This window comes from Protomyctophum parallelum (assembly GCF_964188405.1).
Source record: "Protomyctophum parallelum genome assembly, chromosome: 4".
NCBI classification, from domain to species: domain Eukaryota; kingdom Metazoa; phylum Chordata; class Actinopteri; order Myctophiformes; family Myctophidae; genus Protomyctophum; species Protomyctophum parallelum.
This window is the reverse complement of record NC_139700.1, coordinates 34,397,622-34,413,209: the sequence shown is the minus strand read 5'-3', so window position 1 is coordinate 34,413,209 and position 15,588 is coordinate 34,397,622. Positions and strand designations below refer to the sequence as shown.

The 15,588-nt window shown below is 42.5% G+C and overlaps 1 protein-coding gene across 1 annotated transcript in view; it reads right to left on the bottom strand.

The window, feature by feature from the left end:
- Positions 1 to 15,588, bottom strand: part of nup93 (nucleoporin 93) — a 48,486-nt gene that overhangs the window by 21,604 nt on the left and 11,294 nt on the right. Inside the window, exon 4 of the mRNA XM_083762408.1 lies at positions 1,087 to 1,149. Within this exon, the coding sequence (XP_083618534.1) occupies positions 1,087 to 1,149 (63 nt within the window). The remainder of the gene's footprint in view (positions 1 to 1,086; positions 1,150 to 15,588) is intronic.

Here is a 15,588-nt window from a genome sequence, read left to right as displayed (position 1 = left end):
AAATTGGCACCATTAACAGTGAGGTTTTGTCTTCCCGGAAACAGAAGTAGGCTGAGCAACTAATCAATCTTCCTCATTTAACCTCGGTTAGCATATGGAGGCCAACATCTGCACACACACATTAATCGTCTGCACACACATTAATGTGTCACAGAATTTCGTCTCAACACAGAGAGGAAGAACGCCAAATGTTGGAATGTTTGAAACTGAATTGCTTTAGTCGATGTACATGTCAGCTTTTCATTCTTCTTTCTTTCAGCCTTTCACTTTAGTACTAGTACCTCTCAGAGAGCACAGAGAGATAATGGAAAGGCAGCTAATTAAACCAAATGACTCTCTGGTGAACATCAGGAAAACCATTTCACAACAGTCCCCATAAGGTTTACACCACAAGGGGTTTAGAGTACAGGATACTTAACTTCAAAACTTTAATGAGGGCTACAATTCCTTAGTTCTTACTAAACCCAAATGAGATTAACAACAAAACCATTTCAGGATTGTTCCCTCAAACTTGAACTGAATAGGGACTTCCCTGGAGTCATTTGTTCATGACACAACTCCCCAAATAGGCCATTTGGGGGGGGGGGGGGTCCCTGTTGTTCCCATAAAGTCTCTGTGCTCATTTTATGTCCATATATGGGGATCTGTATATCAGTCAGTTCTTGTCCCCGTTATGGCCACATATGGAGATCCCTGATATAAGCCCATATGGACATATCGGTCGGATTGGTGGTCCTGGAAAACCGCCTACCAGAAGGACTCGACGTTGGGCACTCCCTCAAGTGCTTGATGAGGCCCAGGCACAGATTTTATGAGTTGGGGTGGTGGTCAGTGTGTCGGACCTCCCATTCGCCAATTTATTTGAGCATTTGTTTTTCTTTGTTAGAAGTTAAATGTTCTCCACATTTTTCAATTTGTGATGAAATATCTCTCAAAACATCGGTAATTGGTGGTCTAAGATTGGAACCAAGAATCTGGCAACGGTTACGCACTACTAAGATGTCATTCACTTTTTACATTTACAATTTCATCCAAGTTTTACCAAGAGTCTTTAAGAGAGATGCTCCCCACTAAATAGATACCAACCCTGCGGCGTGACTCCTCGATGGCCGACAAGAGGGCGTTGTCTCTCTCGTTCTTCAAGAAGCCCTGTGAAAGAAACGAAGGGATGAGTGAATGACAGAGCAAGATCAGAAGACATCTGATTACACAAAGCCAAGAAATACAGCGTGTGATGGAACAGATTTAAAGGTATATTCAGTGATTTCACACAAAAAACCTTTTTGGCTGGTTTTTGGCTGTGGGACCCAGCCTTTCGTCCAATCAGGATAGAGAGTCAAAAACGAAAAGGTTTTTTGACCCCCAGGGGTTAACTGGGGACAGGGAGGAACTCCTTATATGGTCAGCACACTCTATAGTAGGGAGGATTATCACAACAAAACAAAAAAATAAGTGATATTTGAATTAAGTGAAATCACTGAATATACCTTTAACAGGTGCACAATCAGAAGCTTCGTCCATGTGAGATAAAAACCTGCTTAATTATGTTTTCACACATTTTCCTTGTTTCACAAATCGATAGCACATTTGTGTACAACACTGGAAAAACTGGCTATTAACTACAGTATGGATGCTTGAAATTATTCACAAATCATTTGCAATGATCAGCAGGCATACAGGAACTGCTCACACTGTATTCCCATTAAAACTGGGAAAGCGTCTGGGTCATTTTAGATTTTAACCACTTTCTCAACTATTATTTAAAAAATAGCAGATATACAATCATATTAGCGCGCCACATCATGAGCTTGTAGATCTATTTTAAGTGACGATTTTTAACTCAAATCTTTGCTTCTGGGAGTCCCTGAAACAAAGTATTTGGAAATGGGGGGGGGGGGGGGGTCCGTGGCCAAATACATATCATTTTGGGGGTCTTTGACAAGAAAACAATTTGAGCACCACTGAAATAGCAAAATAAGATTTCCAGAAAACAGTTATGATTTAGAAGCTATTTGCAGAATCGTCCGAAATGGGTGAACTCATCCATACACCATTTAAGTGTCCTCTCTCAAAGCAGGGCACTGCAGTCTCCGCTTTGGTGCCGTCTCAAGATGGCTGCACCTGCATGATGCATCTGTCCCCATTTTCTGCATTTCCAGCTGAAATGTGCAATTATGCCTCTCACTCACCTATCCCAATAAAACACAGGCTCCTCGATCTATATATAGGATGTGAATTAGCGAGTGATTACATGGTAATTATGCCGGGTGTAGAAGAGTACATAATTGCACTCTTCAGAGAGGGTAGGGAAGCGGATGAGGACACGGAACAGTCAGGGGCAGCCATCTTAAGACAACATTAAAATGGAGGCCTTGCTGTACATGCACACACGTTCACTTCCTGCTCTAAGGACACACAGGGGTGGGTGACGTGGCTGGGAGTTTTATGCTGGCAGAGCATACAGCAAGGTCACAACTACAGGGAACAAATGTAAAAATCAATCAATGCTAAAATCATCATTTATACGGGCGATAAAAGCATTTTATTTATAGAGCATTATTGTCATGAATTTAGACCTCAACAAAGCTTTCAAAGGTTTTCTGAAACCTATTGTTCAGGGATACTTCGGTATATATGCATATTTGCAAGTCTTTTCACGCCAGGAGCAGAGAGTTAATGCAACAATCTGCACAGAAAATACATGCGCCCCACACACACACACACACACACACACACACACACACACACACACACACACACACACACACACACACTTTATATATCATTTCATCTGCCCACTTTTTACCATAGAAATCTGAAGAGATGAAAACTGAAAAGTATGACCTTATGTACTGAACAAAATATTTCCTCGGTCCCAATCCCAAACCATTACCATTGGTGTATTAATAATTAGCTAGACTTGGAAGATGAAGATGAATTTCCATGTCTTATCCATGATATGAAAAGGTAGAGTATTATATGATCAATGTAAGTGTGGAAAAAAGCATGTCCCTATCCATGTTTAACAGTGGTCTGGGCTTATAAATGCAGAGTGCAGTTGCAGTGCAGTGCTGTTATTTCACTGTCTGTCTACTTGAAGCATGTGGGAGCAGCTTATATGCTTTCTAAAGCACATAGTTTTACTGACCCCTCTCATAAGAGTTTCACCCCATGGTCCACACATCGTCACCATCGTGCTCACTACCTCCATTGATCTATTTCACATTTCTTTCCCGTCTCAAAACTGTCTATCATTATGTCTCCTTCATTTCTCTCTCTCTCTCATCTTCTGGGACCAAGTTGATGGACACAGCCATTGTGTCCACTACTCATCCACCATAAACTTAAAACAAAAGTGTCAGTCAAAATGTGCCTTTAGAGTGTGTACCTATCAATCATTTAGCTGGGCACCTCCTATAACCCTTTTATAGGGGTTGCACGTTGAGAACCACTGCGTTTGGCGGACCGAATACTGTGTCAGTCACTACACAATCACAATGTCTGCGGTATGTTTAAGGTTTGTTACTGCTTTCTTGGATCGGTGGTGTGATGGTTATATTTATTGTAGCACTTTGAGATTTTGTCCAAATGTAAAGCGCATTATAAATAGAATTCATTAATATTATTTAACACCTGACCGACTCAAACTACCACTGAGACCGACATGCTTGCAAGTCTGAAAAAAGGCGACCTCTGCACTACTGCTAGAACACAGATGCAGGCAGGGTCAGAGACGAAATCCCCCTACAGTTTTCTAATTTCATTTCGAGGATCTTTGCAATAAAATGGAATTGTTTACATTGCCCAGGGCAACATTTAGTTTCCAGGAAGGCTAAGCTATTAAAAAGCATACCACATAATAAGGTCAACGTTTTGCAGAAAACCCCTCAAACTGTCACTTCCTTACCTCTCAAAAGCACTCTTGTTCTCTCTATCCACTTCTATTTCACATAATGGTCGCTTTCATCCTTTATCGCTCTGGTTCTGTATTTTTCCTAGAGTTGTTAAACTGCCGATACGGCCTAAAACACTGGTATTGGACGGTATCAGTATGCTAGTCTATGCCATGTTGAATGCTTCAGTTTATGTTGCACTACTGTTTTATAGATTTTAGATTTTATAGATATAATTTGTATTTATTCCTACATCAATGGTTCTCACTCAACCCGTAAGGGTCCATTTGGTTCCAATTGTACGCTCTCAGAGTTACAGACCTGTAAGGGTCCATTTGGAACTGCCCCAAGGAACCCTGAGAGAACCTGGACCCTATTTTGAGAACCACTGTCCTAGTTCTTTATTGAAATTGCACAGATCGGATCGGTACTCGGTACCAACCGATACGCAAGTTATGGGTATCTGGAAGGAAAGAATGGTATGGGACGGGTACACCTCTAATCTGTCCTTGCATACATGTGTAGCTTTCATGGACTGCCCCATCTCCCCTCCCTCCACCCGACCTCAACCTCTGTCTACAGTCTACCCAGGAGAATCTTACACAATGTCTATATTTAACTAACCAAGGAAAGGTCACAGCTCAGTCAACACTCACTAGAGAACTGCACTGAAATGATGTATTGTATAGAATAGTATCTAGAAAGCACAAAGGCTGGCTAAACCACATGTATACTTAGTTGTGCTTGTGCATCAACTCGCAAAAGCAGTCAATCTACATGACTATAGCCAAATATCACCAATCTCCACCGCCACAAAGTATTGACAATGTATCACACTCTAATATCAAACCTATATATACACATGTACTGTACATAAGAAAGGGCCTATAGTACATGTTATATGACCATATTATTAAAAAGTGCCGTTTGACACTTGACTCATGAATTTGTCAATGAGTCCATCCACAAGGACATGGGCTTCGTCCCTCTTTCCTCCATCCATGTCGTTCTCTTTTTCTCTATTCGTACATTCATTACATGTATTGATCATCACTCTAGGAGGGGCGCCGTAATACGTAATATGCTGTGCATTGGTATGTAGACATTATTGTTAGGTATGCCATGGTAAGAAGGTAAGAAGTAGCTACCGTCTGTAACCCACATTTTGAAATGATAAAATACTGCAGAAGCTTCTAGTCCTCTATGCCTTCATTCTAAATAGGTAAAAATAGACGGGAGGTTTACTTTAAGACGTGCGCCGAGTCTGACACACAAACCTGATAAAATTTAAATTACCCAACATAATGGACATACTTCAGCAAACAATACAAAATTGTGATGTGTGTGTAAATTAATGGATTTAGATTGGGTTTTGTAACTTTGTTTGGGGGCCCACCCTTACGTTCTGCTCGTTCACAGGTCTGCGACCCACTGTAACACCAACAGACAGATGGCCAGACAGCCTAGAAGCTTCTGCAGGAAATGGGAACATGGCGGCAGGAGAAACAGAAGTAGCCCGATCTCCCAAAAATATGAATATATTTTTTTTAAAGGTGCAAAAACTCATAGAGAATATACAGAGTATAAAACATATGTGGTATGTGTGTTGCAGCAGAATTAAAGTGGTCATTGCTAATCACCACAGCTCTCTGTAAAATATCATTTCTTTAGATTAATTGTATATGTAAAAGGTTAATCTATTACATACAGGTAAGGTGGGTGGGGGGGGGGGGGGACACACGACATGAACATGCATTCTCTACTTCATGACATGTATGTAACATGATTGGCGTGTATTCAGGCATGTGACATACATGTGCACACGTGACTGCGCGCTCACTGCATACAGGCCTCTCTATTTCTTGGGCTTGGTCAGCCAAGAAGAGCAGACAAAATGTGCCTGAACAAAATGTATAGATGGCCTGTCATAATGACAAATGGCAGCTTAGCTGATAGGATCAATGTTTTATATTATCCTTTTCCTATCGATCCTATAATCTCAAATCTTCAAATAATATACACTATGTCATGGTCATCGTGATTTAACCGCAACACAGCCTACTTACAATCACCAATTATGAAATATTGTATAGGAATAGTTTGACTGATGCCTAGTATTGTTAGGCATGAAGGGAAACAGCCTCTCCAGCCTCCCTCTTATCTATGGACTATAACTTAGAAGACGGAGTTACAGAAAATGACAATGTATTGCTGTACACAGTCGCTTTTGATTAAGAGGAACAAATTACTCCCCACAAATTAACTATCGTAATAGTAGGATTCTATTGAGGAAAGCACACGCACACACACAAGTACATACATCTATAACCATCAAAGTATAACCTATATTTTAATTGCATTGATTCAGCATTCAGCAAAACATGTGGTTGCCATCTGTCAGAATGACATGTGAAATTGAAAGTAAGGGAGGGAAGGAAGGAGGGAAGAAGGAAAGGAAGGAAGGAAGGATTTTGTCCTCAGTTGCCGTGAGACAATGAGCCAGCCGGTGCCGCTCTTTGCGCGAGCCGTTGCGTGTGTGTGTGTGTGCGCGCGTGCGTGCGTACGTTTGCGAGCGCATGTGTGTAACCCCACCCATCACTCCTCCACTTCCTGTGTAGAGAATACATACTGTACAGATGCCTTCAAAAAGTAATCACTATTATCATAATTGTTCCATTATTACTACCATCATTGTTTTTGTCATAACACATGACATGACATACATTAATTGCAAAGTAAGCCAATACAATGAGGGAGAAAGAAAGAGTGACAGGTGATAGAGAGAGACAGAGAAAACACATGCATGTATAGTTAAGTGTGTGTGTGTGTGTGTGTGTGTGTGTGTGTGTGTGTGTGTGTGTGTGTGTGTGTGAGCGCGCCTGTGTGGGGGGGTATTGTGTGTGGGTGGGTGTGGGTGGGTGTGTGCTCGTGTAGGCGCTTGCTCGTGTAGGCGATACTCACTCATGCTGAGCTCTAGACTGCCAGCAGACAGTCAGACAGGGAGAGGAGAGGATGAGACAACAGGAGAAGAGTAGTAGAAGAAGTACAAAAGTACCTAAAAAGCTAAGTATTGCCAGGTGTCCAGGCTTTTGACAGCCCCTGTGAGACCCGCATTGCACCCCTCACCCCTGGCCCCTAAACCTCCCCATCTCTCTGAGGCTCTGCCAGGGCAGCAGCAAGTGGCCGCCATTCTGGGGCGTGTTCCCAGGGTCCCGTGGAGCCTGCATGTCGGTCCAGTCGCAGTCTTTCACCGTGCTATACCAGGCCACTGCCTCTGTGGGCAAGCACGAGAGAGCCGGGTAGAAGTGCCACATCAAGACTCACTGGAGGTGGTTTTATTGTCGGGAGGGCTGTACCAACTCCGGACTCAGACACGGGGGAGGGGGGGTCCATGAGATGGAGCTATGGATTCATATATATTCTCAGATCGTACCATAAGTTAATACCCCCATTCATCCTCTGTTCTCTTTCCCTCACTCTCTCTCTCTCTACCTCCCTCGATCCTTCACTTCTTCCCAGCATCCTCCCCCCCCTCCCCCACAACCTCTCAGTCCCACTCAGTTTGTTCCTTTTATCCATCTATGCATCCTGTTTCTTGCCTCCCTCCTCTCCCATGGCGCAATGCAATTACAGTAATGTTTTTTTCTTCTCCTCCTCTTGGTTGATGACTTCCGACATCCTGTGTTGAAACCAGGCTAATCATGCTCTTAAGGGTCATGTTTACTTAATGAAGGGGGTGGGAGGCATGTAGGGTGACACACACACACACACACACACACACACACACACACACACACACACACACACCTGCCTTTGTGGCAAACATTGCAGGCATGGAAACACACGTGCCTGCATGTGTAGTGATAGTGTAGTGTAGGCACATGCCATACACTCATTCACAACGTACAGCTCTCTTGTGCACAGACAAGTAGTCATGGTGCACGGCTGCACGCACGAGAGAAGCATGGAAGGAAGCGATGCCCATGTGTCACCTGTGCACGGCACAAACATTCATTCATGTGTTCTTTCACATGCGGACACAGAAGCTGCACGAGGCGTGCAACACACGTTAAGAGATGTCAGAGGTGGGGCTCCGTCAGTACACACACACAAACCCCAAGGGGGGGCACTTTTACCCGTCTGTAAAACAACTGCCCTCTCCAGACCACGAATGCAGCATTTACTACATGGTGAAAGAAATGCAAATGCCCCTCCCTCTCCTTTCCATGCCATACTGGAAGGCAGCATTCAGGAGAATTGCCTTTTTTTTTTAACTAATTTGTTTCGAAATCCATGTCGTATACACCGCATCTCCAAAATGAGTAAATAAAGACGCTGGGTTTGCACCCCGAAAATAGCGACACGTTGAGAGCTTGTAGATCTGCCATTTGAGCTATTTTTGTCCAAAAGTGCCCTCTTACAGGATTTCAGCCCCTGCCCCTCTAACACTCTCTGCGCACACACACACACACACACACACACACACACACACACACACACAGTCATGCACGCATGCTTATCAGACTGTGTCCACCCAATGCATGCCATCACTGTATGAAGACAGACAGACGGTGGTGGGGCAGGAGAGAGACAGAGCATGATGGGGGAGGGAAAGAGAAAGATCTGAGTGAGAAATGGAAAGCAAGAGAGTGAATGAGACGAGACAGATTTAAATGCAGTAGGAGTGGGGTGCATGGAGGGGGGTAGTAGTATCAGGGAAAAAGATGGAATAGTGATAACTGAGATGCAGACGGACAGAAAGGAGATAATTCACCCTGCAGGCAGTCGCCATTTCTCCTTTTTATATATCTGCACATACTCTCATTCCCTCCATCTCTCCTTCCTTTCTCATTTTCCTCCTTCCTTTCTCATTTTCCTCCTACACCCTTTTTCCTACATGTTTCCTTTCCTTAGCTTTTGTCCTCCTCCAGAAGGGGAGGCTCTATCATAGTCTCTCCCTCTCCCTCTCGCTATAACAGCTCTATCATAGTCTCTCTCTCTCTCTCTCTAACAGCTCTATCATAGTCTCTCTCTCTCTTTCTCACTATAACGGACAACAAATGAGCCACGCACTGAATTCCCACCCCCAGCTAGTCAGTTAGCTGACAAGACACACAGGGACCCTTCCATTTGAACCATAGACAAGTGTGTGATTGGCCTAATAATGGCACATCCTATAACATTAAGTACTTAGGTAGTTAAGCCCCATTTTTAAAATGTATCGACATTTTTTCTAATGTTGTTAAAAAATGGCCAATCTACAAGCACACAACGTGTCACAGATCAGAAATGTATTTTAAAAAGGCACACAAGGGTTCACATGGTTAATATATTCCTTCTAACGGGCGTGGAAAAACTTTGTACGCACAAATAATTTAAATGTGTCCCGTTATTGGCAAAAAAAGGTATTAGGAACAAATAAGGACAAAGCCTGTTTACCGAACCCTCAAAGTTGCCTATATATAGGTTAACTAACAGCGTGACCTATAGAATTTGCCTCCTACATTCATCCAGGCTTGGCCACGGATAAATCTAGGATTAACGGCCAACACCGAGAGATAGTACTACTACTGCCTGTACATCTATGTATACATGCACTGTATCATTCACTTCACACACCAATTCCCTCGGTGTGTGTTTCTCTCTATGACAGTGGAGGCTGTACAGTACATCACTACATCAGGTCATTCATGCACATGAACTGCACGCGCACACGCACACACACACACACACACACACACACACACACACACACACACACACACACACACACACACACACACACACACACACACACACACACACACACACACACACACACACACACACACACACACACACACACACACAAAGATCTGTTAATTCCTGAATATAGCATTTGGAACACAGTGGAGACTGGAGACTTTCCCTGCAGCCTCAAAAGAAGACACCAACTTCAAAAGTAACACAGGAAATGCAACAATATCACCTTCTCATGAGTCACTGCAAAGCTAATTAAATCCATTACATTTCCCTGTGGATTGCTTTGATTTGTCATGTCTTTTGAAATACTACAGACATCCAAGCTTAGGATTTGGGCATTTGCTCCAAAAATGGTATTCTAGGAAACCGAGATGATGTATGATAACTTATTCTCAGGAGGGTTGAGGTTCAACACCCGCTTCCAATTTGGAACTACATTGCTTATTGAAGCCTGCTTTACATTCATTTTGCAAATGTATTAATTTATGTTATTTTTGAAGCCTGAAAGAGTACTGTTAACAAGAGCTGTACATACTTTTGCACAGAGAAGGCTTTCCTCACTGTTCAATAAAGGTTACATAAAAGGAATTCGAAAGGATTCAGCCTCCAAGTCCATAAGCAGATTCACATTTTGATTGAGATTCGATGAAATCCTCTGGAAACTAAACCCTAATTCCCAGAGAGAGAAGAGCACAAAGACAAGACAGAGAAAAGAGGGATCTAGGAAGATAAAAACCTTGTATACTGTACTTGTTACAACACAATTCGTAGAATATTATAAACAGAAATGTTGCCAAGCATGTGGAGTATATATTGATTAAAAGGACATTTGGGATGTTGTAATGAATGATTATTTGATCAATTTGCAAAGCATGCGTTGAGCAGCGTTCTCCCAACATTTCACAGCTGAGGTCAGTCCTCTTTTAACACTTTGACCGTATAACCCGCAAATGCCGCCATACACGTAATTTATTCCATTGTCTTTCCACGCATAATACACTAAACCCGCTATTTGCTTTATGTGTTTAATTCACCGTTGTTAGATGATTATTATGGAAATCCGTCTTTGTCTCGGACATTGTGACGAGGCTGACGCGTTATGATGATGTAACCGGAAATCAAACTATAACTCGCTTGCAAGGGCTTCTGGGAAACTGCCTCTGACTGAAGTGGCTTTTTTGTCGGCTCAATAATCATGGGACTATTTTCAAGCGGATTTTAATGGATCAAAGGTGCAAATACTTCGGCGTATGCTCCAAAGGTAATTAAACTATCCCAGCATTCACGGTATCTTGTCAATTATACTATAATAATGTGTGGAATGTGTTAATTAAACTCAATTCACACAATAATGACTGTTAAATCATTTGTTTATACACCACGTCACATATTAAATGACTCAGAACCTTATTGAACTTCTGGAATTTTGGTCAGGCATGGGTTGAGGTTGATTGTTGTTTGGGGTTGACCAAATATATATTTTTGCCCAAAAGCATTGGAGGCATAGCATGTGAGTATGCGACAAAGAAGCAGATACGATTTGTTGTGCTTATCATGTGTTGGAGCCATGCGTTAAGCCTTCTGGGATCTTATACAACATTAACATGCCATTTATTGCTCAGCTTTTCTACTAAATGAATAAAGAACAAAATGCTTCAGTGATTGGAAAGTTGGCCCTGGGTGTAAGATTTCTGGTCATTTATGTGTGTGTGTGTGTGTGTGTGTGTGTGTGTGTGTGACGTGCGTGCTTGAGCCCCCATGTTGCCAGAAACTAAGTGACTAAGTGCTCTTCCAGTCAGTCAGTCAGTCAGTCCCACCCAGGCTAGGGTACATCCGGCTGACTATTATGTTTGGGTGGGGAAAAAATCAAGGACAGAGGATGAGGGAGAGAGAGAGATGATGAAGTTAGGTTGGACTGCACTAAAGCCCACGCCTGTACCAAACCCAGGGCCTCAGCAGGGCGGGATGGTGGAGAAAGAGGGATGGAGGACGAAAGCGCTGTACGGAAGAACATCTCTTTGATGAACAAAGAGGTGGGATAAACGGAGGCTCAGAGGGACGGAGAAAGCTAGCATATACAGTAGTAGTTATTATTATATTAAAGAAATGCTTTTCCCAGTCTTATTTGTGCGTGGACCAAACAGTACAAGGGAGTAGAGATGTTTTTTAATGTTTTAATTAACATGTACATCCTCCATACAGTAACAGTATAACGATCCGCCCACCCGAATTTCTCTTTTGTCTTCCTCTTGCTATTTTCCATCTTTCTCCACTTCTCCCTTCGTTACACTTGCGTGTGTGCGTGCGTGCCCGCGTGCGTAAATTATAACATTATCATCATCATCATTATTTTTATTATCTGAAGTTCCAATACCCTTTGATTTTAATGACCACAAATTCACAATATGAAAATATAATATAAATTCAAGGGAGAAAAGAAACGAGATTGGGATAACGCATTAAAACCGGGTAAGCATCTGTTATATTAGATTTTAGCGTTGGCTATTCAAAACTCTTGAGGAACTACAGGTTTAGGAGGCATTTGTAGAATGGGCCTCAGGTCTTAATGGTTACCGTAGAACAGAACATAGTTCTTTTCAACCAAGATTTCCACCATACAGCGGCGATGTGTACTGTACTCAGGATGCTGTAAGCACGCAGACAGACTGTGTGTGGAGGAAACACAGAGTGATATGCAATAGCCTGCCCTACCCTAATGAAAACGCCCAGTTGGCCCAGTACAAATGGAAATGTGGGTAACACTTGCTATGCATCCCTTGTTTATAACGCATTATGACACATGAAATACATACTATGCCTTGAGCAGTACGAGGAAATGGGATCACTGGCCGTTTGCAGCAGAGCGGTTGCTGCGCATGTGTGTTTCACCGTGAGGAATGATTCCACGTCGGCCATGAGTGTTTCACGGTCTGTGAGGAATGATTCAGTCAGTTACCCACTTCAGCCTATTATTATAAGTCGGCAAATCCATGTAATAAACAGGTCTGCCTGCCCAAACAGAATGTGTGCTCTAAGAGTCACCCGAGGGGGTGTGGGGACTGTTAGATGGTGTGGTGGTGAATTTCCTGAGGTAAGCTAGTATATGAAGGAGCGAAATAACAAATATTCATGGAATATGTTGAACTTGACAGTCTATCAGAACTGCCTTTTGGATAAATTCACACAAGCCTCTGGCTAGTAGGCGACAAGCTTTGATGTCCTCTAAATGTAGTACAGCAACCAGAAAGGTAATAATTTGTTATTTTGAAGAGTAAGACCACCCTATAATGTCTTGCCGGCGATAATCGTTATCACAATGCGTTGTGAGCTTGTACATCAGCTATTTTTGGCAAACCTCCCCCCCAGAATAGGGATGCTGGGGTTTCAAGTGGTCAATAACAGTGGTGTTTTAAGCATTATTGTTATAATCGCGATAATCAAATAAATGTAATGTAATTATCATTTCATCCCATCCCTATAAGCAAATATAGCCTGTGAAACTGAGCCGAGTTAAAACATTGATTCAACTAATATACTATTACACTTTATTTTAAATGGTGTTTATCTTACTATTGGAGATGATGCAACAATCGCAATACCAACTGGTACTTTATTAGCTTTTATGCGAATATCTACGCATATGCTGTTATGTGATAAGGTTCAACAGTTTATACACACTCCCCACTGCCTCCGTGACCTGCCGGTTATGATGACTGCATGTCCCTTTGTCCTACGCTCACATTAACAAGGCCTGGTAGCTACACAACTACGGTGTATTTCCCTGAGGAACAATTAGGTCAGTAAAATAGGGGGGATGGTCATCCAAACACCAGCTCTCTGGCTGTTACTCCCCCATTACTCACAAATATCTCATTTTATTAGCTTCTGTTAATGCAGTGACTCAACCCTTTTCTGGATCAGGACCTACACTGTGTTGCATGTTTTTTTAGCCAGGTGCAGCCTGGCTATACTGTCGATGTTGAGACTAGTGAGGACCTAGTGGACACTTTTTCATGATTGGCTGCCTCTAGCGCAGGGGTGTCAAACTGGTGATCCGCGGGCCGCATGACGTCGTCGTATGCGGCCCACCTGCCTCAAGCAAAAAAAAGCTAAAATATAGGCTAATAAGTAAGGCTGCATGATATATCGAACATGTACCTTCATCAGAGTGGAGAATATAAGTATAAATCAAGTTGAGCAAAGCCACCCTTCTCTGCCCCTCTCTCTAACAGACACAGTTAACGATCGCTTGTTAAATGCCTGCCAGACAGACAATCAGATGAAATGAAGGCAGGTGTAGAGTAGAGTGTAGACTAGTGAACTGAACATGTTCTCTTTATATCGAGTACTTCATACCAGCCCCTTATGAAACTACTTCTCCCCAAATCCAAATGGATTTCATTTTCCATCCTGAATGGCAGTAACTAGCATACAATGAGAACTGAGAAGATCTCCACAAAGGTTTACTCATCAAAACTGATTATAAAACTGTAACCATCAAAGCATGCACTCAACATATAATGGTTATGTGACCATGGCATGTGCATAATATAAAATCTTATAAATTTAATCTGATATTGATTAATATGGGGGGTGGGCTCAATGAATCGATTATTAATCGGCAGAGCTGTCGACTATTGTCAACATATTCCCTAATTTCCACTGAGATTATGGGGTGAATGAATGTGGCCAGACCCATCTTCTCTTTCTGTCATAGTGACATTGTCCTGCATCAGATCATGTCCAAATCAGGTTCTCCAATCTCCAGTAGCCTCTTCAGTTTTTTGAAGATTTTTTGAGTGGTGCAACCACTCCCTTACGGAGCTATGTGTGGCTGGCTGGGTGGGTCTGAGCACTGTGTGTGTGGCTGGCTGGCTGGGTCTGAGCATGCATAGATAGATAGATAGATAGATAGATAGATAGATAGATAGATAGATAGATAGATAGATAGATAGATAGATAGATATTATAGCAGTGACTGACTGAGACATCGAGCGTGCGTGCGCAACTGGTTGTGGCCCCCATCAAGTGACCTTTTGACCAATGCGGCCCTCGCCCCAAGTTGAGTTCGACACCCCTGCTCTAGCGCCTCTAAGCCAATGGGAGATAAAACCCATAGTCTAAACGCTGCAACGTGAAGTCGTATCCTCTAAGCCAATGGGAGATAAAACCCATAGTCTGAATTCTGCAACGTGAAGTCGTATCCTCTAAGCCAATGAATGGGAGATAAAACCCATAGTCTGAATTCTGCAACGTGAAGTCGTATCCTCTAAGCCAATGAATGGGAGATAAAAACCGTAGTGAGCTTGCTGCAGTTATGACGAGAGTCATTCTTGTTTTCTTCTTTTTTTATTACTTTTTATATATTAATGTTACTGTATATAATCATAAAAATCTTGTTTTGCCAATTAGTTTGGGCCCCACTTGCAATATCCTCACATTATTTGTTTATTTGTGGAGCACAGTTATTTCCACAAACAAGGAAGCAAACCTTGGGGGACAGAGCCTTCTGTGTGGCAGGCCCCTGTGGAACCCTCTCCCAATGGAGATTTGCATGCTCCACCAACACGGGACTCTTTTAAGACCTATTCTCCCAGGCGTATGGCAAATAGTTGTTTGTGGTTTTGTTTGGTTGTTTGTTGTTCATTGTTTTTGAAGTAAAGCGTCCTTGGGTTCATGAATGGCCCGATATAAATTCAAGCTATTATTATTATCATCATTATATGCCATAATGCTACAGAGACCCTAAGGAAAAAATAACTCTGTGACCCAGGGGGATATCGGCCTCTAGTGGTAGTGATGTCAGACTTCGGTTCTCTATGTGACATTTACTAATGACCACCATTTGTATGTCAAACAGCTGATCTACAAGCTCATAAGTCACAACAAGCCAAATGTCCGCATATTTTTGCTCAATGTCCACCTATTATGAAATTGCCCAGAATAGGGACGC